This window comes from Barbatula barbatula (genome assembly GCF_947034865.1).
Source record: "Barbatula barbatula genome assembly, chromosome: 15".
NCBI classification, from domain to species: domain Eukaryota; kingdom Metazoa; phylum Chordata; class Actinopteri; order Cypriniformes; family Nemacheilidae; genus Barbatula; species Barbatula barbatula.
In genome coordinates, this window is record NC_136778.1 from 8,418,299 (window position 1) to 8,444,902 (window position 26,604).

At 37.0% G+C, this 26,604-nt stretch overlaps 1 protein-coding gene across 3 annotated transcripts; it reads right to left on the reverse strand.

Moving 5' to 3' along the window:
* Positions 1-1,086: 1,086 nt before the first annotated feature.
* On the reverse strand, positions 1,087-26,497 carry mboat2b (membrane bound O-acyltransferase domain containing 2b). Of its 3 annotated transcripts, none has more exons than XM_079475275.1 (13): positions 26,247-26,497; positions 11,169-11,314; positions 9,872-9,949; positions 7,592-7,687; positions 7,445-7,500; positions 6,111-6,165; positions 5,311-5,494; positions 4,416-4,608; positions 3,517-3,620; positions 3,374-3,438; positions 2,910-3,042; positions 2,525-2,676; positions 1,087-2,357 (listed from the first exon to the last, which is right to left on the reverse strand). In XM_079475275.1, the coding sequence occupies exons 1-13, from the start codon at positions 26,328-26,330 to the stop codon at positions 2,201-2,203; spliced, it is 1,503 nt and encodes a 500-aa protein (XP_079331401.1). In that variant the 5' UTR covers positions 26,331-26,497; the 3' UTR covers positions 1,087-2,200. The 3 variants fall into 3 exon arrangements, with proteins under 3 accessions (XP_079331401.1, XP_079331403.1, XP_079331402.1); XM_079475277.1 differs by having other exon boundaries at positions 1,093-2,357; positions 26,104-26,303; XM_079475276.1 differs by lacking the exon at positions 26,247-26,497 and adding an exon at positions 12,035-12,195 and having other exon boundaries at positions 1,093-2,357.
* Between the last annotated feature and the right edge of the window lie 107 nt (positions 26,498-26,604).

The window sequence follows — 26,604 nt, forward strand, 5'->3', positions numbered from 1 at the left end:
AAGAGAGTTACTCCAGGAGGGAAATTTTACTGGAATTCCATTTTAAGAGATGTTAATTGGAGAAAAGCATGGCTACTCCCTTACAAATTTTGTATTTCTAATAAATTAAGAGAAATTCATCTGAAGATCTTACACGAAATATATCCAACTAATATGTGGCTTTCTAATTTTATGTATATTTGGTAAGAATGTTCCTTTTGTAACAACTGTGAGGAATCTTTAAATCATTTGTTTGCTGATTGCCTAAGTGTAAAGTCATTTTGGAAAGATTGTTTTTTTACTTTTTCAGTTAAAAATAATCTAACGATGTCACTGAATGTGAAATAAATTATTTGCTACTTTGAGAATGATGATAAAAATATTCAAAATGTTGTAAATTTTATCATCTTGAATGGCAAATTTTTTATTCATAAATGTAGATTATCAAAATCTCCTCCTTTACACAAGGTTTTCTCTAACGATTCTGTTAATGAAGTCTCTTAAAATTGTTAAAAACTCAAAAGCTATGTCTATTGTAAGATATTATGAATCTGTATTTGGCGTCTTATGAATGTCTCTTTTTATTTTAATTTATTTATTTTATTATTATTTATTTTTTTCTTTAATCATCTTTGGAGTTTATGTTACTCATGCCTGTTTTTTTCTGTAATGTTATTTACATGTTATAAATAAAAAAATAAATAAAAGTAAAATAAAAAATAAAAAAATAATAATTTACTTTTATTTACTGGTAAATTTTATATTCAGAAATGTACATTTACAAAAAGTAGACCCCACTTAAACATATTTAAACGAGGATTTAATGTATATTGAAATACAATTTCAATGTCTATAAATAAGAAACGCGGTAAAAAAAATCTTTAATTTGTACTATCGACAATTATCATATTTTCCCAATTTAATTGATGTGCGGGTTTGAAGAAACGTACTTGCAAAAACCTTAAATTTCAACCTTAATTTTTACGTCACAATAAAGAACCACAGATGCAATCACAGATAGACGGTATATCTAAAGTTATTCAAAGAAAACAAATAGCATACAGTAGATAAAAAGTGTAAAAGTAACAACTCACACAGATATATTTTATGAAGTCGACTAAATTTATTGCGTAGGGCCTTGGGACGCCATGTTTTTTGTGTGGTACAATTGTAGTAACCATGATTTTTTTGTGTATTTATTTATCTATGGTTCTTAAAAAGCCATGGTTTTCATTACATGGTTATTTTGTGGTAACTATGGCTTTACTACAGCATGTTTATTTTTTGTTTTTTTTACTTGTAAAACCATAGTTAATTTTATACAGTGCACATGATCAGTAATAGGCCACCACTAAACAAATACACAAAGTACTAAAAGACCTCTTTTATTCACATAATTTGCAGGAAAAATCTTTCAGGTCCACACAGACAGAGGACCTCCAACACAATTTCAACTGATTTTAACACAGACATCAGCTTTACTTCTAACCCTTAGCAACCGAACCATGAAGCCAAAGTGTGCAATACTATACATACAGAATCACTGTCTGGTTGATTTTCAATGGTCACACAATTAACAGTACTATCAGGTATTTTTCCCAAGACTCGGCGCTCCAGTACAGGTCAAACATTATTTTCAACACTCCCTATGGAGACGACGTAATACTTTCATTTATGGGAAAATAATCGCTGGCCTTAAAGTGGAATGTATAACATATAACTTTCTTTATTTGAAGACTACATGGACAAGACGTTAATACAGACCATAACAAACATAACATGACAAAAACTCCAATGGCCCTATTTTACAGGCACCACCAAGAGAACAAAACTCGGCTTTGTGTCATTTTGTGGACAACTTAAAATTTATTTTGTTTACTCCTTTCGTATGAAAACTGTATTGTTTTCAAATTTGTTTTCAATTGGTACAGGTTTTTTCCCCTGAAAATCCTATTTACAGCCCAATACTAGACCACTAGGACACTAATACCTGCTGTGGCAAATTGGATCACAAAGGCAAGGTCAAGTAATTTTATATAACCGTATTCACTTGGCAACTCCACCTTATGCCAGTCTGATTCGATTCCATTATCTCAAATCGGGCAAAAATCCCGGTGCCACTATACTGAGCCAAGGGGCGACTCTTTTCATGTGTGGCTGGAGAATAGGTACATTTGCCCAGTCTGTGTGTATGTAGAAATGTGGTAAGATGTTGCACGACTCATGTAGTTTTTTGTTTCTGGTTGCTGTTGCTGTCTGTGGTCTCCTGGCTTGGTTGGAGGGCAGACTGTTGCTCTTTTAGCCGCAGGTGACGTGGTTTTACAGGCAGAGCGATGGCCAACAATATACAGCCTATGTGGAGGCTGAAGTACAATGACCTACAGGGTTATATAAAGAAGTAAATTAATGAATTCTGAATCACTTCATCAGAATTGTCCTCATGAGAACACAGTGGCTAAAAAGCTAGAGCAACACAGCAACAGTATATCAGCAAATGCATAATGCTAAAGGTATTATTAGAGGTCTTTCTTCCTGTTCCACCCACCTGTAAAATTTGAGGGAGGGACCCACAGAAAGCAGCACAAACGGTACCACTGTGTAACAAATGGCAATCTGTGTAGCTGCCCACGTAATGATGTCATATACAAACTTGTGCGTTGGCGAGCCCAAAAAGTGTGGTCTTACATTGTGCCTTACCTGAGGAAACAAGAGATTCGATTAAATAAACACAGAGCAGCATTTCTTATGAAAATTTATTTAGCTTAACCTGTAAGAACACAGATACACATTAAACACACCAAATCCACAAGGACTTTGATTCCTACTACAACATTGGCATTTGGATTTAAAGTCACATTGTGTATTTTCATGTTTCTCCTGTAAAAAATTATAAATAAAATTGAATTGAGGTACAGTGTGATGTTACTCACAGCTCTGGCTGCAAGTGTGATGACGATGCCGGTGAGGAAAGTGAGGTAGTAGCCTGGATAAGCCCCGTGCCACATGGCTGACAGCAGGAAGGTGGCAGCAGTGGGGTTATAAGGACAGCGTTCATAACACACCCTACACGAGACAATACACAGTTCGTGTCACACCTAATTCAACACGCTTGTGTCATTTGCATCATGTTGCACAATTTACAAAACATATTGATTTATTAGGATGGGGAAATGAATGTGTAAAATGAATCTGATATTTGAGTTCACTAATGCTTTAAAACTTTATACCATTATACTTACATCTGCTGTTAGCATTCCTTTTTGATAGATATGAATGGCCATGCATTATTTTATTAAAGCACAGAATTTGTGTATTTGTGATTGTGGGCAGATGACAGGTATTTACAAGTTGTAACACAATGATGACACAATCCACATGCTTTTGCTGTTCATACCTTTTAAGCCAATGTGCTGTTTGGATATTCCAGTTATCTAGGAAAACCTTAAAACTGGTCGCGCACTGCAAAAGAAACGGGTTGATTAAAAAATCTGATTTGTTCTGACAAAGCTCTAAAAAATTAATAGTAGCTTGACTGACCTCAATATTCATGATCCTGAGGTTGGAAATTAGATCCCACCGCGGCAGACCATCACTGTCATAACCATTAAAGCCAAATCCTGCTGCGTTGTTAATGGCATCAGCTATTCAAAATGACAGCATGATCACAGACATATTAAAAGAGATCAATGTTATGGATTTTTTATTAAAACAATCTAGGTCAGCTGAGTTTAAATGAGAAGAAATACAATTACTATAACTATTTTTATGATTATTTTAATTTTATGACTATTGGAATCCTGCTTCAAGTGATACTTTGAAGCAGGTATACTTATGCAAAGTTAAACAGGGCCGGTGACTTTCATTTTTAAAAAGGCATTGCTGAATATGATTGATATCGTTTTTAACATTAAAAATGTGTGTTTTAAGTATTACTGATTTAGAAACCATATTTTTCTTCTACGTCATAATTCATCACATGAATCAATTTCTTGCAGTTCCATCTTTAGCCTGATGGGAGCACTGCAAGACAAGTCACTAGGATGAAATCTGTGTTGTGTAACATGTTGATCCCAATTCAGATGGGTCACAACACAACCAGTCCTCAGAACATGATGATGGATGCGTCCTAATATGTAATTATTCATACCCCCGTTAAAGTATAGATGATAATGACAGAATTTGAGAGAGAAGCTATTGCTTGCCCTTAAATAAATCATTCGTATCAGAATGGTTTGTCAGACACACACAACACATTATGGGAATTAAAAAGGACATTCTGGTAATAGATAAATGATCATAGGACATGAGGGGAAAATGTTATTCAATGCAAGAACAGAGATGAAGAAGCGAGAGGAGTTGATACAAATTTTTTTTATAAAGATAAAAATGAAGGATAGAGAAGGTGAGATGGAAGGAGAGGCAGGAAGTCCACGCACCAAGAGTCCAAACAAAGTAGTATTTAGGCCGGGTGGTCAGCATGGACAAATACAGGTAGACCACCTGAGCATAGAAGGGCGTGGTGGCGATAAAATCATCATCAACATTACGCTCCACAGGAAAGACTTTGCAGACAGAAAGGAAGACCAATAAAGAGATGAAGCAGGTGGCCAGCTTTTGAATGACCGCTGTCTGTGAACAAAAACAGATAGAAAGTCACAAACTGATGTGAAGAAATCACTGACAGCAAAATCAGTTTACAGTCCTATAGAACATGATCTTCAAATCTGATTGGTTCCTTGCATCACTGCTTGAGAAAATGCTGCGGGGCAGAACAATGTTTAGATACTGGCTGTTTTATCCATTGAGATTGGACAAAGTATTTTTACAAATTTCCGATTCATCGATTGTTGTTATTTTATAGAGTCTGTTGTTGAGGTCAAGACCCCAAGTGTCATTTGAAAAGGCATTTGCGATTGCTCCAAGTGAAAAATAGTGGCAGTCTATAAAAAAATTCACATATTCAACCAAATGTAACCACATGTTTAGCACTATATGTGCTAGCAAAGCACTGGTAATTTACTGCAATTTTTACAGACTGGGGTTGTATGTTCTATTTTTTCCCCATTTGTAAAATACAGTAGTGCTTGCAATTTCCTACTATATAAAATATAGTATACTAGAATACTATACTAGAAATAATGTAACCTATAGTTTGAAGACCATATGGAAAGGAGAATTATATTCAGACTAGAGAATAAGAGAATATGACTTTGAATAAAATACAAATAATGAGTGACAGCCTTTGTTCAGCCCTTGTAGTGATTTGTGACATGACACCTAAACTGTTGTACAGTATAGATAAAAAATCCAAAAGCTGTAAAATATACACACGTTTGGTGAAGGGTCGTTCAGCCTGCTCTTTCCATTCACTTTTCCTTTGGTCTCTTGGTCTCTATGGCGACAGGGGGAGCCCTCAATGAAGGCAATGTAATCATTATAGGAGCAGGTGGGTCCAGCCAAAATACCCATGAAATTACAGTTATAACTGAAGTACTCCAATAAACTGGGCATCCGCCTGGGTAAAAAAAAACAAACAGAAAGGAAAAGATTAAATGATTTTACAGTTCTATTAGAAAAACTATAACTGACTCAAAGGTCCAGTGTATGAAACTTAGCAGCATATAGCTGTGAGGCTTCGAATAGCAAACAACGGCTCACTTCAGCCCTCCATTTCGTAGCATTATGGTGGCTCACACAAAACTAAGATGTTGTCACATTTTCACTTTTTTGCCGAAGGAGATAACGCATTTACGAAACGCGCTCTGTAGAGCAGTAGAAACAAAATGGGCGAATCCATGCAAGGGGATCTGCGGTGTATGTAGATATAAATAGCTCATTCTAAGGTGAGAAAAACATAACGCTTCATTATGTGAGGTCTTTATCTGCCTCTGAATACATAGTATATTCTATTGCATCAATAGATCTTCCAAACAAATGATACATTGGACCTTTAAGATATGTATTTGATACATTTTCTCACCATTTATAATTACCTTACAACAATATAGTGTATAAAGAGAATATATGAAGAGTTTGAATATCCAGTAAACAATGGCACTGGCTTCAATACCGTGTTATTGTTTACCATGTTGACGTAAAACAACTTAGCAAATAACAAGTTAACATATAACCTTATCGCCAGCAGTTTTTGACCTCGATTAAGCTGATCTTCCTTCCTTGCCATTCCTGCAAACAATGAAGAAAAACGAATCAATCCCACTTTTCCAACATTCAATCCAAAACCTTAATCTCTCCATCATATCTTCCCACCCCTGATGAAACAGTGGTAGATGATTTCTGGATGGTAAATGTATCATTTGTTTTCTCTTCCGTAACAGTTATGTTAAATGTAAAAACATTGTAGAAGGTCATGCAATATTTTCATCCAGGGCTTCAGAAGACTTTAAATACAGCACAGACATATGTTATATGGACCACTTTTTCATCCTTTTTGTACCTCAAAGCACAAAAAAGTACACATACACTTTTGAAATGAGTTATTATTCTGTTGTCGTTTACTCAATGACACTTTGGACCTTTAATGTGTGCACTTGGAGGAACTGTACACACTAGACTGTGCGGCCTGTGAGAAGTGCTTTGTCTAACGCTCTCAGTCCTCTGTCTGATTTACAGAGGTAATTATAGTGAGAAAGAAGGTGTTGTAAATTGACTTGGCTCAGGGTTCACGTGGTCGACTTATGAGTCTTGTCTGCTTCTGCTGTTTGTCTTCCTGCACGATAAGGCGACCCAGGGTAAGTGGCTTGAATAATTTCTTGTTGTTTCACTGCCACCCTTATGTACACAACAATACAAGGCAGTTAATATGTTTCCATTGAAGTTATGACTGACCCAGTCAGAAGTGAAGAGAATGAGCTAGTCACAAACAGAAACACAAACAAGTCCCAGAGCTAGTGATGGAGGTCATAGGAGGACTTCTTGTACTATTAGAGTCCGCAGGGAATATCAATTGCAGTTTATTCAGGGCAAAGAACGAAACCACATTTTGATTTTGATCCCCTATGAGGTGACGTGGTGCATGTAAAATCCCTCATATCACATGTAAACAGCCTTTCCACTGAGAGCTGCACAAATTAATCAAAGATGGCAAACATGACAAAAGCATACTGAAATCAACCCTGTTCAAAAGCATCTACAATCCCGTTTGCAGAACAGCAGCAGAACTCGGCAGACGAGAAAGAAATGAAATGGAGATAATGGTAATATTATGAATGCAATATGGGGTCCCACACATTATCAGAGTCATTTGTAACCCGGTGGAACAATAGCGAGGAAGAGGACGAGGCGGGGCTTGTTTTAATTTCCTTTCATTGCATCTCTCTGCCTTCCATTTCTTTAATTAGTTTCTCAAGGCCTTTGGCAGCACAATTGACAATCGTTTGAACGCCACCCCCCTGCATCGTTTCTGCATATTCTAACTCAACAAACGCACACGCTTGCATCTTACCGTCATGGATCTCAAAAGCGACACTGGTTATCTTTTGTGTGATGACCATCATGGGCCTGTTGGGGAGAAATAAAGAGACGTATTGGTTAAAGAGCAATGACAATGCAGCTCATAATGTTGAGGAACACTATACTTGTATAATCGTACCCTGTGAAATCTGCAGAGTACATTCCGTAATCGAAGACGTAAACCCGGGTGATTTGGCAGAAGCTAAGATATCCCAGTGCGACCACTAAACAGTATCTGCAATATGGACCAAAGAAAGAAATTGACATTTGTAATCATTTTAAAGACAAGCTGACCCACATATAAAAATGGTCATCATTTATTCACCCTCATGTCAGTCAAAACTTCTTTCTTCTGTGTAACAACAATAGAAGTCAATAGACAGAACATAATATCTTTGTTCATCTCACATACTGTATTTGAACGAAACAGAAGTCTTATTTGCTTTTTATACACACACTCTTGTACGGTAGTGATGACACATTCAGCCCAGGTCCCCAATGACTGCAGGTGTGAGAACAAAGATAGATCAGGTGTGTGTGTACTGCCAGTGTTTTCCATTCAGCACAACTGCGCAACTGTCTTTTGCAGATCTGCATAACTGTTTGTCCCATCGCCCCTAAAATAGCCCCAAAATATTCTCAAGCACCCCATGTTCTCCAAAACAACACAACCAATCACGTCAGTCCTGTCTACTGAACCCACCAATAGAAAACAGCTGAAAGGCAGGAAGAACTACAGCCTTAACAACTGCCCCTGAATCTTCTGAAGACTAATATCGCCTTATTTGAAACAAAATGTCCCAAAGGGCCGTTTGGCAAGAGTCTGACACAGAGACAGTTTTATATTTACAACCTAGTAAAAAGTTTTTGGCAGCTGGCAGGAGATAGCAGCAGGAAAATAATGGCTGATTTTATTACACCCGTGAGGAGAAGAGTGCCTTGTTGTCAGCAGGTGAAGGGAATGATCTCTGATGATTTCTCATTATAATTATCTCTTGGTCAGTTTTCCACTCTTTCAAAAAAAGAGTCCGCCTCTGTGAGTGGGGACAACTTCTGACAAAATATTTAGAGAAGATAAAATGGACAATTCAAGTGAAAACAGTACAATTGTAATCATGAAAAGACCAAATTAACCCTTTTATTGCAATAATTTTAAGAGATTGTTCAAAGGATAGTTCACCCAAAAATGAAAATTCTGTCACCATTTACTCACCTCAGGTTGTTTCTAGCCTGTATAAATTTATTTGTTCTAATGAACAGAAAAGAATATATGTCAGTAACATATCTCATCCACTATGTATTGCCATAGTAGGGAAAATAAATCCTATGGGATTTAGTGGGGGATGAGATCTATGTGGTGTAACAACTACAACGCCCCCCACATCTGCACCTTCTCCCGACAAATCCTGTTGCCCTTCACTTGACTTTTAAACTCACGGACTACACTTCCCATAATCCCTTGCACCCGATTATCACCATGATTTCCCAGACACTATTTATACTATGTGTTGTGCTGCTTTGTGTAGTTGTATTATTCTGTGCACTAGGTATCAAACAGTCTGTGTAGGTTACCTGTTGAATTGTTATTACCCGTGGATTTTACCTGTTATTTATACTTACCCGTGGATGTTGCCTGTCATTTAAACTTACCTGTGGATGTTTCCTGCTACCTGGATAGTATTACCTGTCTTCTTTTCATCTGTTAACCCTGCAATAAACCTAAGTCAACATCAGCTCTCCGTGTGGCATTGTCCCTCTTACTGCAACAGTTCATTTGGTTACCGACGTTCTTCTAAATATCATCCTTTGTGTTGAGCAGAACAAAGAAATTGATACAGGTTTGGAACAATCAGAGTAAATGATAATGCAGTTTTCATTTTTGCGTGAACCATCCCTTTGAGTTTTAAAAGAAAGATGTTCAACATGTACTTCCATAATGTTTATAAATGTTCCTTTTGGTGAAAATTATGAATTACAGATCTTGTACTCCGGGGTAAGTAAATGGTATTTTATGTCTGATGTAAAAAACTACTTGTTCAAACCCTCTATAGCTTTCTTTTATCTTTGGAAGCACATATTTCAGAAGTACATTACGATTTTATTGTTCTAAACCAAACCAGTTTGTATGCCTTCAAGTTACAAGTATATTGCATATGACAGTATCGTGTCCTATTTAAGCGTGAAACATCCCCCATTATATTCTCAAAACCCATAACACACACTTTTTAAAAACGCTTTGGTAATGGAAACCCATCAAGGGTTTGAACAACACAGAGTTGAGTAAATAATGACAAATGTTTCATTTTTTTGTTGAATGTAGGGTATTTTTTAACTTAAGGTTGACTATAATGCTACACAATACAATAACTAAAAGCTCTTCAGTAAAGCTCGCAATACTTGAGAAAAATACTTGACTGACTTGTGCATGTGCTCAACTCCAGTCACAATCATGATGCCATATGTAATGCCGCTCTGAAGCAGAAAATGAAGAGCATACCTACAGAAGAGAGTAAAAAAATATGCATATACTTTATATAGGAAAACTACATCACATGCTACAAATGTTATTTCATAATAAGCATTTCTGTTTCAGGATGACTACACAAGAACAACAGCATAGTGATGTCACAGTATTTTACAGCTCTGGAATTACAGTTACTCTATAAAAATATACATCACTAGACTAAATTAGTGACATCAGTGCTAATAACAAAGCTAAATCTGACATTCAGTGCATCCGGAAAGTATTCACAGTGCTTCACTTTTTTTCATGTTACAGCCTTATTCCAAAATGGATTCAATTCATTATTTTCCTCAAAATTGTTTAGTATACAAAACATTTCGAATTATGTTTCGTAAGATATTATTTGGTATGTGTATATTGTCCTCATCTGGACCGTTTCAGCATCTGTTTTAGTGTACATTTGTCCCCACGCAAACAGAAACCGAGTTACTCTAACAAGGCTTTGAAAATAGCATCTAATTAACCACGACAACAACGCAGCCAAAAATCTATCCATCCTTTATCATCATGAGTGTGGCCTATTGATCTGTTGGTCTTATTAAATGAGATGTTAATGACTTTGAGATTTTAGCCACCGCTGAGACGTCGATACTAGAGTGGAGCTAAAAATGCACACACTAATGTATCTGAAACTATGTTAATATCGAAAGAGCTTTCTCTAATGCGTTTCTATTAATAACGTCAGAATAACATTAGAATAATGGTTCTTTCCGGCAAGTTTTTTCAAAGTATACTGGAATTGAGGATCTGTTTCCCAATGATGCAAAAGCAAAAAATTGATTTAAGTGGAATAAAAAAGGGACGTTTTGCAACATAATTGCGACTGAAACTGCAGCATCAGTTTCAATCTTTCCTGCATGGTTTTAGTGGCGTCGTTTATCCTCCACAGTTTCCTCATCTGTCCCTTGATGTTTTGGAGGGAGTCCTAAAGGTATTTGTGTATTTACAACTGAAAAATACCACATAACTTAATACCTGACAGTGTACAGCAGAAATCAGCTTAACCTCCCTGTATTGGTCCACTAAACGTTTGTTTATTCTGTATCAAATGTCAATCGTCACAGATGGCTACATTTTCTATCGATCGCAGTGTTTCTTCTGTCTAGAATGTCCCTCCAGCACATATCATGCAGTCCAGAACTGGTTTTGAGAATAGAGCGAGTTACATATCAGTGTGAAGACAAAGACTCACCAGCCAAAGCAGAAGAGAGCAAAGTAGATGCCCAGCAGTGTGGCCACCACATGGCGCACAAAAGGACTGGTCTTGCTGGGGTGCAGATAGAGTCTGAACCAAACTGCCGTGAGCAGAGCACAGAGCTGACATACTACAAAGTTCACCTAAAAGAGAAAGATGGATACAAAAAGGAGGAATTAAACGATTAAATAGTGCACTTTGTGGCCAATAGGCAGATATGGTATTATGATCAAACATTCAGTGACAAAATATGTGATGCTGTCAATACAATGAACAAATTTATGTTTTTATTCAAATTTTGTAATGCTGCTAGTATCATTTTGCAATATATTCTATGTGTATATATATATATATATATATATATATATATATATAATATGCTGCATATTCAACTTAAATACTATCCTTCCATAGGCAGATAGAAAAGTTATTTTGCCCCACACTGTGTAAAGCACATTGTCCATTCAAAAAAATAAACGGCAAGATAAATACAAAACAAAACAGAACCAGAGAGTTGTTTTCCAGCGGTAAATGAACAAGTCTGAATATGGTTCCTGCGGTATCTCAGAACTCTGCATGCCTTGTGACCTACTTTGAAGAAAATGCATTGAGCTCTATTCTGACATGCTTCTCATGAACACCAAACACAGCAACAGCATGACTCCTAAAGTTGTTTCCAAACTGGACACAGCTGCGGAATTTCAGCTGAAAGCAGATTATTTATCTTCAACTTTGTTTAAAGGCCCAGCGCCTGTAAATAGCTTTTAAAGCTTTATACAAACAGCATCCAAATACATATTAAAATACAAAGGTTAGAACAAAGCAAGCCACTCCAACAGTAATAAAAGCATTCATATCCACACCATATATATAGAGAACAATTCTAACAGGGCCAAAGCCCGCATAGACATTGAGAGAGATCTGCCAACTCCCTCTGGTCAGATGCAATCCAGAAAATTGATGCGAGACAGAATTCACACGCTGTGTAAGGATGCTACAGTCACCGCTTTTATTGTCCACGTCTGCTTTCAATGCTTGCAGAGCACCACTTACTAACACCACCACAACAAGGAAGCCACTTGTTTTTGTGTCACCCAATACATTCGTCATGCAATACAGTGTGGTCTGCAGACTAGACCGGGGGATTATGAGAGATAATTGGCAGTACGCAACTGTATATTACCCACAAATTCACAGCCCCTTCATCCGAGGCTGGAAAAAAACTGAAAACAAAACAAACATGCCAAATAAAATTAGGTTTTAATAAGTGACCATTCTGATTCATCATGTTTGCAAACAATGACTTATTCTGGAACGGTATATCTGAAATCACTGATATAAAAAAGTTTGCAAAAAATATGTCCAATCATTTAGTGGTGCAGAAGTCTTTACAAACGTAGAAAATAAATAAAAAATTGCTATTTGAGGCGAAGACGCTGGGAAGCATGGAATTTTGAAGGCTAAATTCATTTTTCTCTAATTTACACCACTTTTAACAGATGACGGATGATCTGTTTGCAAGCCTCTATCAACTTCTCTGCAGACTTCCTGTTGCTGCTCTAAAAAGCATCCACATTCAGCATCAGTCCTGCACACTGGTAGCGAGCAGGAAATGCCACCACATGGTGAATCAACGAAACTGTATCATGCACATCAACATGTCATATATCTGCTGTGGTCTATGAATCTACTTAAAATATTTTGGCTACATTTATGAATTGTGAAATTAGAAAACATCAATAATTGATCCTCTGAAGAGGAAACACAAGATAAATATATCAATAGTTCATAATATTTATTATGCAATCAAAACCATTTGTTCTTAAAGGGATAGTTCAACCCTATCGGTTGACCTTGGTATCGCAGTCTAAATTCAAAATATTTGAGAGACAAGTTTAGCCAAGTAACGGTTCTTCCCGGTTTCATTTGATTGTTATCAGAAATAATCTACAGGCACCCGCAGTAACGTTTGTTTATGTTGTTAAGATACAACCGTCTTTATCCAATATCCGAGTGCCATAAGGAACTCAGATAACAGCCATGAACCTTTTCACCTCACATCAATTACTCAGCATGTCTGTTTTGTTACATGTGGACGTGCTGCTGCTTCTATGATGCAAGCTGGCCAAAAAAGTTGGATCTATTTTGCCTTCTCCCTTCTTCTTTAATTAATGATCCTTGGTGTGTCTCATTACATTCGCAGTCTCCTTGATGTCTCATCTCCTGTGTCACTGTGGCACTTGAGAAGTCGTCTTACAGTAGCCACAACAGTGCTCAGGTTGTGCAGGTAGCACCCAGCTGGAGATAAAACATGTGAGAATTTGCCAAGCCTACAGATTCTGAGAAGCAGCAGATAAATCTGATGTTTTCTAAATGGGTGACAGGAGGCAGAGCACCGTGTCTGGGGATAGGGAGTGATTAGGCCTGGCTGGAATTTCCCTGAAGATACATCAAGGTCGGCTGAGTCAGGGAAAGTAAAAGGCCGGTTCACTACATCAGGTGGTGAATGTCACCATTGAAATGTTTAATGGGGCAATTGTCAAGACAGCTAAAATACAGGAAGGGTAACACAACTTTTCACTGGGGTTCAATTCATCAACATCGTAAAACTGTATTGTCAATTTTAACTTGAAATGTTAAAAAATATTATATTTGTTGAAATGGACATGAACCATGAATAATAAATGCTGCTAAAGTTTTGATCAGTAATATATGTCACCAATAAAACACACATGATAAAACCAGAAGTCTTGAAGAAAGCAAAAGGGTGAATTTTGACTTGCTAAAATGCATTTTTAAAGATTATTTAATAGTGGTGTAACGATACACAAAATCCATGGTCCAGTACGACCGTCAGTTTTTAAGTCACGGTTCGGTTAAAGTTAGTTATTATTAACGTTTCGCAACATTAACCGTTTTTAAACAAGTTAAAATAAAATGCCTGGTTGGTTTTAATAAATATAAAATGGAAAATAAAATTAAGGTTCTCCAAAGAAAGTTATTATCAAATAAATGTAACAAAATATCAAATGTAGTAAAAAAATAAAAATGTATAAATAACTATCAATTAAAGTGCAGTATTTACATTCTTAGCTTACAGCCTGCACAGGTTTCTTTCATTCATTCATCAGTCATGAATGCGAAGGCAGATGCATTGAAAAAAGTCTTGGAGAACAGTAGCTTATACTTTTTCATAAACGGCTGTAAGAGTCTCTGACTGATATTAGGACGAGAAGGAACTTCATAACGGGGCTCAATCACCATCTTGTGTTTTCAACAACTGAATTTGGTCGTAGATCTGCCCATAAAAATACTGCAATGGCATTTGTTACTGCTTTGGCTTGATCTGAAATACCAGCGAGGGGCTGTTTAACTGAGGTAGGGAGCAGCATTTGAAATAAACTCTTTTTTTATTTTGGGAACTGCAATTTGAAATAAGTTCCACATGTGAAACCTGAAATGCACTTGGTCCTGTACAGAAACGATTACACCCCCATTATTTAATACAACCAGCATTCGTAAAAAGATGTTGTGCACTGCGCTGAACAATCTGGATGTGACGTCAAACTAACGCAAGAGTGTGCCTTTTCAGTTTGAAGATATTTGTGAATTATCAAAAAGATTAAAGGTATAGTTCAGCCAACAATGAAAATGCTGTCATGAATTATTCACCCTCAAGTTGTTCCAAACCTGTATACATTTTTGTTTGGTTGAACACAAAGATAGATATTTAGAAGAATGTTAGTGACAAAGATGTCTGGGGCACCATTGACTACCATAGTAGAAATAATTATAACATTTTTGTCATGGTGAACACAAACAGAAATATTTTGAAGAATTTAGGAAAACAAACAACAGTTATAGGGCACCTTTGATAACCATTTTACCATTTGGAACAACTTCTCCAACTTGAGGTTGAGAAATACATGACAGAATTGAAAATATTCTGTGAACTATCCAAGTACCTCTTTGTAAATTTGGCTTCGTCCAGGGGATTGTCAGTTTAAAATAATTGAAATTTTCAAGGGTTTTCCAGACATTTGCTTTTCAATGCCACTGGGAAATCCTGGAAATTTGCTTTTAATGATTTTCCATACCTGGAAACTCATTTTCAAGGGTTTTTCAGGCCTAGAAAGTTGCTTTGAATGGCCCTGGAAAGTTGCAAAAGTGTGGAAAATATTATATAAACAAGTTATGCAAGTGATTCTTAAAATGTCAGTCGTTGTAATAAATCACTTGACGATAGCAAAGAAGGCCAAACATCTCCTCACTGCATTTCCCTGCTAAATTAGAGCGTCCTTGTAACAGATTCACAGTAGGTCACAGTATGATCTTACAGCAACCATGGCATTATAATTTTTTAAATTAAAATGCATTTTCCTTTAATACTAAAAGGCATGTCCGGCAGAAGGGTTGTTTTGTATTCAACTTCTAGAGACCCTCCACTTCTAGATAACATTCCACAAGATATTTATGAACTGTATCTACAGTCAGCCCAATTTTGCAAATACCACATCATAATTATTAGGGGTGGGACAAAATCCATGGTTCGGTTCGTATTACGGTTCTGTGGTGACGGTTTTCAGTTTGATTCGGTTTACATAGTTAATGTTTTTCTAAACCAGAACAATGGCAAAGAGGTTTACTAGAACAGAAACTTTTTGAGTTTATTGTCACAAACAAACGATTACTCTGTCTCCCATTTTCTCTCTTTCTTAAGGGATGGTCAAATTTGTTTGTAAGTATATTTTGGCATACACGTGCTTGCGTGTTTGACCTCCTGTGACGCCACGCAGACCACGTGACAGTGCTGCGAGAGTGATTTATGAGTAGACGGCTCTAGGTGGCTCCCGGTGCTGTGATGTTGCAGGCCAATCGGTCTGCGCAGTGCCGCATCAAGTCCAAAAAGCCTAACTGTGAGCACAGAGTGTTCACAGAGTGCAATGTAGAAAACTGCAACCATGGATGTCAGTGTTTCCCACAAGATTTTGAGAGACTTGTGGCGCTGATGATGTCACAAACTAATTCACATATTTATGACTTCATCACGCTGTGTTTGCGATTGGACTTGAAATCTGTTCCTCTTCTACTCACTGATCTGTCAAATTATACTACAATTTAATACAACAGAATGCCATTCTCACATATTTTCTTTTCTGTCGTCAGAAATGAAACGATTAGAAAATAGTGACTGAACGCGACACAATAATGTTTAATAAAGCCAGCAGTCTCTTTAACTGCTGCTAAAATCCTGATTTATAAACTTGACATCGTTTGTCACTTATTTTTCTCATGGAGCGCACAGCCTATACTGCGGTTGCTCTTTTTCCTCAATGTGCTGCTGCATTATTATGAGTGCTTCTTTGAAAATTTGATCGCAGATACAGTCATTATTACGGATTGATAAAAAATTACCAAATGTGATGCCAAATATAGGGTGGCCATTACTATACCTGCCCAAATGAAGTCAATGTGTGGGGAACACTGCTATCCTTTCGTTAAGTCCTGATAAACTCGGTCAGCTATCTTCTCTGTCAGTAACTCTGTGACTATTGATGTTTACGTGGAAAAATGCAAGTTCGCGCAGTAACGCATATTGAAAACCGCGCCACCTTTTAATTCGTACACTGTCATGTGAGAGAGAGCGGTGTCGAGGCGCTGCACGCAACATGAGAGAAAGAGAGGCGCTGAGCATCAACACGCTGCGTGCAACTCTACAATAAATTAAGCTGTTTAAAATAAAAAATGTAAGGGGAATTGAGTCAAATCTATTCGTGGTGGCCAGCGTTGATATTGTGTCACCCGGTTAGCCCGGTTCTGTCAACCTTGCACTGGTTACCTATAAAGCATCGCATAAATTTTAAAATCTTGCTTATTACCTATAAAGCCTTGCATGGTTTAGCTCCTCACTACTTGAGAGAACTTCTTACGTATTACAGTCCATCACGTGCACTACGCTCTCAGGCGTCAGGTCAGTTGGTAATACCTAGAATTTCAAAATCAAGTGCAGGCGGCAGATCCTTTTCCTATCTAGCGCCTAAACTTTGGAACAGTCTTCCCTGCAATGTCCGGGAGGCGGACACACTCTGTCAGTTTAAATCTAGACTAAAGACGCATCTTTTTAATCTTGCATACACTAGATTATCATAATATATGTATTTCAAAGATCTAGGCTGCACTAGTTAGATCAACCGGAACCAGGGACACTTCCAATAACAACTGATGCATTTGTTGCATCAAAGAGTGCAGAACAGTACTCTACTCTCAGCCAGTCTTGTCTCATTGTTCCAAGGTTACAAGAGCGGAGCGGGCAGGGCGCAATCCATTCCTAGACCTGACAAATGCTGGACGAAGGAAGTGACGTCCCTACAAAACTTCAGCCACTATTAGATTATTAATGATAATTTTAAATCTAATTTTTTTTTATTTTCGCCTTGTTGTGCAAGCACTGTTGAGCTTGTGCAGAGGCTGCAGTTTTTGCCAGAGGGGAACTGGAATCCCCTGGTTAGGCCTGGTTTCCCTCCGAGGTTTTTTTTCTCCTCCAATGGAGTTTTGGGTTCCTCGCCACCGTTTGCATACTGTTTTGCACTGTTTTGCCTGGCCGGGGGGGCTGCTAGAATTTGATAGTCTTATTTAATTAACTCTGCATATAGTAATTTATTGTGTGTCTGATATTTGACCTGTGTTTTGAATTCCATAACCTTTTATGTTTTACTTATAGTCATTTTTTCTTGTACAGCTGCTTTGTAACAATGAAAATTGTAAAAAGCGCTATATAAATAAAGCTGACTTGACTTGACTTGACTTGACAAATAAATCAATGTATGGGAAACACTGGATGTAAAGAAACAAGGTTGCTTGTCAGATTCTCCCAAAAAGCGACCATTGTTTTAATAAGCGCTACAACCCGCAACCCGATTTTTTAATGCAACATGACAGAAAAAGAAGCCCAAAGTTGCATATTATAAAGCGGACATGGCAACAATGCTGCTTACTTTTGCCTCTGTGCCAAATGCACATGACAGGACCGAACAATACATGTGACAATTGTACACTCGAAACCATGAAAAAATTGAATTGAACGGCACCAATTTTTTCATGAAACGTTCCATACCCAAAAATAATATATCTTGTACCACATGTATGTAGGCTATGTGGATGTGGTAACGTTAATACAAATACACTATGCAATGTTCACTGTAATAATGTAATCATATTCTCAAAATCAAAAGCAACATCTTTCCTGGCATCTCATAGAGAATCACTTGAATTCACCAATGAAAAAACTGGATTCCCAGAACTATGGCTACTATGTTTTTTAATCGATAAAACGACAGTTCATCTGCTTTTTTTTGCAATCTTTGACAAGCCTGTTGCTAGGACACAGAGCACCTAAAAATAAAAGAGGACATGGAGGTGAAGAATGAAAGCTGCCTGCTGCAGCCATCAGTCTTTTCAGCTGTCACAGGCCACACGCTCGGCCTGATTGATTTTCCTTCTAGTCTGAGCACTTCTAAGCAAAGCAACCTTTATCATATACCAAGCAGTGACTGCCGCTGAAACATAATTACCTTTTAACACTCTATAAGCTATAATGTTACCTCAAGTAGTGTTTCTTAAACTGGGGGCCGAGATGGTTTCAGGGGGAGCCACGGATTTTGAGGCATTTAAAAAAATATACAGAAATTTTATATACATTTTATGCAATCTAACAATAGAAACATAAGGCCACAAACCAAAATAATTAATGTTCCAGGACTGTATACCTGAATATGTTTTTGGTGTAATTAACATTTACAGAAGTTTAAGATTATAGATCTTTATTTGGGGGACCGCAAAGTGATGCACTCTACACAAAGGGGGCCTTACAACAAAAGAGTTTGAGAACCACTGACCAAGAGAAGCATATTTTACCTTTTCAGATAGAGGCTCACGTCTTCCTCAAGGAATAGTTCGCCTTAATTTATTCACATTCAAGTCCTTGAAAAGCTGCACATAACTCAAAAGAAGATATTTTGAGAAATGTTTTGTGTGCATGCACTGGAAGTCAAGAGGCCAATGCTGTTTGGTTACCAACGTTCTTCAAAATTTTTAGTTTTGTGTTCTGCAGAAGTAAGAAAGTCACACAGGTTTGCAATGACATGGGGGTAAGTAAATATTAAATAATTTTAATTTCTGAGCTATCCCTTTAAAACGAATGTTGAAATCTACTTATTGGTTTATTATCGGTGTTTGATTCTCAGAGAACGCGTAAACTGATAAAATGTTCTGTTAACTAGAATAATTGGATAACAGTATCTGCTAAAAGTTTCATCTCTCAGCTGCCAATAACTCACCACACTGAACACATTATGGTCAACACAAACCATATAATTCCTCATTTCAAATGAACATACATTTAATGTACTCTGGAGTCATTTACTGGATCCTTTACCTTCAGTAGATTTGGTTAAAGTTAATGAGTTAATGAGGAGCATGTAATACAACCATGTCTTAAATGTAATCTATCATAACAAATTAAACATGAATTATTAAAAAATCACCTCAAAATTCAAATGGATCTTTAACATCAACAGGAAATGCTATCGCCGGTTTCATTTATAAGTTGATGTCAGGCGACCCTAAGAAAGGGCCTGAGTTTATTTGGTCACAACATGCCACTGACATGTATGAGATTTTTAAACAGAAGCTAAGCTGATGCATTAGTGAATCATGAGCCTAAATTCTACCAACATGGCTAAAGTATAAATAAATAACGAATGACTAATGTTTGACTATTCTAGCTAAGCAGGAGTCATCTGTGGCAGGGTCAGCTCTACTGTTAACCCATTAATCTCACTAACCAAACGGATTACCTTGAATATAGCATTAGAATAACATGACGAGCAGTTAGCAGATGATTAAATCGTTCTTGAACACTAGGTACTCCCTGCAAACACTGCATAAGATACTCAATTATTTATCTGTGGCGCTAATGCATGTGGTGCACTCATGCACCTGTCAACGGAGCAGGTAAAGATAAGAATTACATAAGACTAAAGCACTTGAAGTAGATGGACCACACAAATAAGAGAATAAAAACTGGAGTATGAGGGTGGAATTGGATGAGCAGAAACTGGCAAGCGGTTCTCTATGTTGTACTTAGGATCATGTAGATTGTGTTATCTTCTTATAACATGTAGACGGATTATGCAGGGCTCAATGCCGAGATCAGCAATAAAATCTTTCAGGTGAAAGAAACGCCGATAAATATTTTCACAAAATACTTCGTTCATTTTCAAAAGATTGAGATTGAAAATGAAAAAGATGAAACTGAGCCAACACCATCTCACAGCAATTCGTAACTATTTTGTGATGTGACTAAATCGATTTCATTCGTATATTTTAGTAAGATTTGCATTCGCACCAGTGACATTATGCTTATGGGTGGGGTAATGGGAGAGGCTTAAGTATCACATTTTTCTAATAAGCATACTTTTTTTGTATGATTCTCATCATACAAAATAATACAAATCAGCCACCTCGGAAAATACTTAGGAATTCCTGTGAGATCATGCTGGACAGTGGGGTTAGTGGCCCTTTTAAATATATGTTCACATGACCAACATTATATAGTTTACTAGATTAAAGAATTAGTTTACTAGAATATAAAAATGATTTGATCATTTACTCTCTGTACATGCTACGACAAAATCGGTCTGTGCTAAGAATAAATTTAATAGTGTAGTATGCATGCGTGATGCGATACAGTTTGGCAGGTGCATTACACAGAGGCTTGTTTGTTTGAAGTGTGTTTGTGGTTGTGCTTGTTAGTGTGTGAGGTTAACTAATGGTGCACCACTTTTTTATTTTTGTTATTATTTGACTTTTGCAGATATATCTTGTTTTCCGGCTGCATCGAGTCCATTGATCTAGAGCCCAAAGATCTAGAGCCCAATGATCTGCGCGATGTTGGAAAACATGGAAGGATTCATGAAAATATAATTCTACTATTTAAATGTGTCCTCTGCTTGTTCTGTGTTTCTGACTGAATGAGATACACACTTTATGACACTCATGGATTGGTCTGTATCTTACTATTCGCGGACATGAATGCAGGAACATCGTTCCAAGTTTATTTTACGATCATCTCACTGTTTGAGTGAAGCTACTGTCAAACACACTGAAACTCAAGCATCTTGAACCTGGGTTTTGGCGTGCAAGTCAACGCTCGACACACCAATGGAGATGCCAATCATTTCTGTGTTACTGTAAAATCTTTTAAATAAAAACATTCACAACTGAAAGGCTACAAATACCAATCCTTATCGCAACTGAAATTGTTATTACACTTATATTTGCCACAGTGACACAGTGGCAGTTCTCTACCATCATTTACCATCTCGGTGGTGCGGCTGGAACGGCCACCATCACAGCCCTAGTAAACACTATAGTATAATTTTATATTAACTATAGGACAGTTAAAATATACTATGGTACACAATAATTTTACTGCAGTATACTATAGTATTTTTATGGACAAAATGTATTTACTACTGTAAAGTAAAACAATTAAAATGACAGAACTCAGAAAGACTAAAAAGGAAAAAACGTACAGCCCTGTCCCATCCCACATGTATACGACTTTTTACAGGTCCAAACAACACAATAGAATAAATTTCAATTAAAATGCAACATCATATTCTGTTCTATTAATGTCTTCTAAATTGAAATGATAGTATAGTAATAAGACTACAGGCCATCATTAGGTTGCACACATAATTCTTAGATGGCCCTAATTTGTTATGTTATCTACGTGCACATTTGTTTTCCTTTAGCACATGAGCAAAACTGCTGAGTAGTCGGGTAAACCACAGCCTCTAAATACAGAACCTCACTAGGATTCCTATTGCCTGTTCCCTGGAGACGTGTGTTAAATTAATCTGCATCTTCTTGTGAGAGACTTGGCCCACAGAGAGCCCATTGTTCCACATGACTCAATAACAAAAGATGATCAAGCAGTTTCCAAATCTAGTGAGTCATTTTAGTCTTAAGAGAAACATCTGACTCACCGAACATCCCACATGCAAAATATCTGTGAATTGGTGTTTTACCTAGCAAAACCAATCGAATCTGACTATAAATCATTCCATTCATTGGTTTAAATCAATTTGAGACCCAGGGGAGTAATATTTTTTCTTGGGAAATTAGCATATAGCCCTGAGACTGCCTTCTCCTGTGAGAATCCAAAAGGTGGCCTCTCATCCCATAAAAGCTGTATTGTTTGTAAAGAATCCTGTCAGGGCTTTGAGAGTGGTCCCCCATAAAGCCATCTGTTTGAAGTAGTGCCATGAAGCATGGGAAATGAGACACAATTTAAATTGACTACCTGTTTTACTTTAGCTTTTCAGTAAACAGACCTACATGTAGCCAGCAATGGTCTGTGATCAGCACTTCATATGATTTATGAGTTTAAGCACAAAGAGGCTATAGTACCACACATGAGGTAGTATAAAATAGCTTACTAATGCATTTTTAGATCCACACAACAATACATATTGGTGAAATGTGCAGTAAGAGGAGTCTTTGTTTAGGGGTATTGTATTGTACCATATAGTAAAGTAGCAATACACATCACTCCACTTCTCTCTTACATTCAGCACAAAAACACCACAACTCACAGCCAAATGGTTAAACAGAGCATCAAATATTAAAGGGTAGGGGTGTGATAAGACCCTTATCCCATGAGACGAGACACAAGGCTGGGTTCACGAGAACAAGACAAGATTTTTTTATTTTTTAAAGAAATCCTCAACGATTAAATATATAGTGGAAAATAGTATTTTATTCGTCTTAACACAAAAAGCAAAAAAAGTATACTTTATGAAACGCATTATAAAATCAACTTGTACTTCATAAAATCAACTTCTATTTGAATTCATTATATTATGCAGTTAAAAACAATATGTAAACACTGCAAAATGTTTTGCCACAAACTCAAATTACAGGCAGTAATTGCACAAAATGCATGCTTTGTTTTCTTGACAGGCGTAGCTTTTAGTAAAGAGCTGTTTTTTGTCTATATGATTTGCATAGTGCTCGGTTTAGCAGAGTTTTATGTTTTATGCTTACATTGCACATATGTAAGAGACGGATGATCCGTTTTTGAAGAGGTTTGCCTGTGAATGTATTTAAATAACGTAATGTGAAATTGCAATTGCTATACTGTACTTGTGGTACAGTCAGCTCAGCTGCTGTTCAGCCGTGTGGTTCTCACCTTCGAGTGGTTCCAAATACATTTCTTTGTTCTGTTGAAAAGAAGACATTTTGAAGAATGTAGGACAGCAAACAGTTCTTGGGCACTTTTGACTACCACTGTAAGCTTTCCTACTATGGTTGTCAATGGAGGGCAAAATCTGTTTGGCTATAAGCATTCTTCCAAATATCATTCTCTGTGTTCATAAGAACAAAGACATTTATACAGATCTGGAACATCTCGAGGGTGACTAAATAATGACAGAATTTTCACATATTAATTTAACTAAAGGTATCAGCAAAATTCTTGATTTCTTAATCCAATAACAATGTAAGGTTTAGTCCTTTTTACAAGTTTTCTTCATACAATTTAAAGAGTATGAAAGTGTTTTTAAACCTTGTATGTACGTAAACCTTTTGTTGGACACTCAATAAACCAAAGTAGAACCTTAAAAATCACAAAATAATTCATAGGTCATTTCTGTGGTTTCAGCATGACTGAGCCGAGTTAAAAAATAACAACAGGTGTCCCAAAGACTTCGTTTATCTACCATTGGTTAAACAAATAAATAGTCCCACCCCCAAACTAAAATCATTGGTTGCCATTGGTTATATTACAGTTATCGCTGCATAATGTGCATATGAAATTAAGAAATGAGACATTATATTGAGCAATAATCAGCCTGAAGAAAAGCAACCTCATAGTGTGCATATATAATGCAATAAAACACGTTTAAAATATAAATTCTTCAAGAAAAAATCCTGTTTGAAAGCAAACCAAAATACAAACTTTAATCTATATATTCTCCTCTGTCTTGTAAGTGTATGGCGCATGTTCACGAGAGCACTTCTTCATCCTTTCTTGGAAGAGATCACTTTGACACATGGGTATTAAGTTTATGCACCGAACGGGGCTTGCCCCATTGGACGCCGAACCAAGAAGAAGTGCTCTCATGAACGAGCACCATTCAAGACAGAGGAGAAAATATCAATTAAAGTCGGTATATTGGTTTGTTTTTCGCACATAAAGCATTCTTGTTGCTTCAAAAAAATCAACTTAGCCACTATGCGCGGATGGACCAATTTAACGATGTCTTAAGTACTTTTATGGACCTTGGCAAAAACTGACCCCATGATGTCTATGAGGAGGCCTGGGAATCTCTCGTATGTCGTCTTTGAATGTCATATCTGCATTTGTGCTCCGAAGACGCCGGAAGTTCTCTAAACATGTTCAACGTCATGTGAATGAGTAAAAACTAAATCACACAAAGTTGATTGACCCTTTAAGAATGTGATAGAATGTGTACAAAACAAGACAGAAAGAGCAGAATATTTTTTCACAGAAGAAGGAAGCTGCCTTATCCACACCAACTACAAAAAGTAAAACAGAAAATAGGCATAAGAGACTTTCTCTCTTAGGTCAAAGTGTAACAGGAGTCCAGCGTCTGCCAGAGGGAGAGCAACGATAGTCGAGAACTGCTCACATTACAGTCTGTTCTCACCTAGACTTATTCTCCATCACCACAGAACACTTTAGAGGAGTTAACTGTTCTACTAACCTACCTTAGGAGTGTTTTAGGGTTCACCTGTTGACAGTTTCTTTGGTTAGTAATACTGACTGAATAATACAAATAATTAAAGGCATTTGTTTTGTCCTCTGTCTGAACAATTTTATGCTACGTTATGCCCAGTTATCGCCTTCCAAAAATATGCAAATTTAAGGCTTTAGTAAAAATACAGGCTAAGCAATAAATTATATCATAATAGATCAAAATACAAAAACCTTAAATATAACACATTACATATTATTTATGTATATTAATCAAATCCATTGTTGATTATCGTGTGTGTGTGTTTTAATAAATCGTATTATACATTAGTCGATATATATACATAGAAATTGATCACTCACTATTCTTGTTCATTTTGACATGGCTTTTATGGATTCATGTCATTAATACACGTTTATTAAACAACAAAATGTTAAATATTTGAACGAATCTCTGTAGCATAATGCCACCCTCAAATTTTCCCAGTACTATACTATATTATATTATATTCTCGATATGTGACAGCCTTCTAGTAGAGCCGGCCTAGTTCAGGCCTGGCTCTAGATACTTCGAACAATAACAGACATTTCAATTTACAGCCATCTTGATAATTCATTAATTAACCTGAAATTTGACACAGGACTTGCAAATACATAAAAACACAGAATAAAAGCACGACAATCAGAATCACTCAAGATAGCATCCTCTGTTGCAGCACCATTCAGGCCAGATGAGCAGTCAATCCAGACAGCATTTCAAGATGCCAAAAATGCTGTCTAGGTGTCGAGCTCGCTAGATTCGCAGGGGCGTCATTCGACATACATACAATATGTCCGAGATGGTGTTAACTTTACATCGAACAGTAACAACCACAACGTATCTTAAAGGCAAACACCACACAGTCAACACCACCAGTCGTTTCCTCAAGTGCATGGTGGTATTTCTCAAACACTGTAAATTCATGGTAATCTAGGCCGTGTGTGAATTTAAAATTACGTGCATAAACCTCGAAAAATCCCTCGCCGGTTTCATTATAAAAATAATTAAATATATGAGCACAACGTTAAATCGAAAATATGGCATTGCACATCACGGCAGCATCAGTTGCGAGGCAAAATGTGAATTCGGCGTCTTCACTATGATCTTACCAAATATTTTTAGGCATAGCCTGCAAAGGATTTGCAGAAGGACCTGGATGCCAATGAGAGATGTGGCGAGGGTTTTGTGCCTCCAGTACTCATTTTACAAAATGAAAAATAACAAAGAATACAGTACGTTCACATGCATGTACCTGATCTAACGGGAGGTTGGTTATCTCGCTTATGGGTTGTAGTAAACTGGATCCGGTGCACGCTGATAGCGCCTCAGTAGCCATGTTTCGCTATTGTATTAGTTCTGTGCTTTTCCCTGTGGCAGACCAATTCGCCTTGATTCAATCCCACACACATACATCCACATCCACCTCTGGAGAGACTGTTGCTGCTTGCTGCTGTCCACTGCTGGTAAAAAACGGAACAACACACCCACACCGCGCGGTCCATCAATGGGATTTACAAATCCTACTATGGGTTAACTTGGCTCATGAATATTAAGCACGTAACGTGACGTAAGGCCAATACGTTGAGCCGAATGTCTGAAATGTATATGGC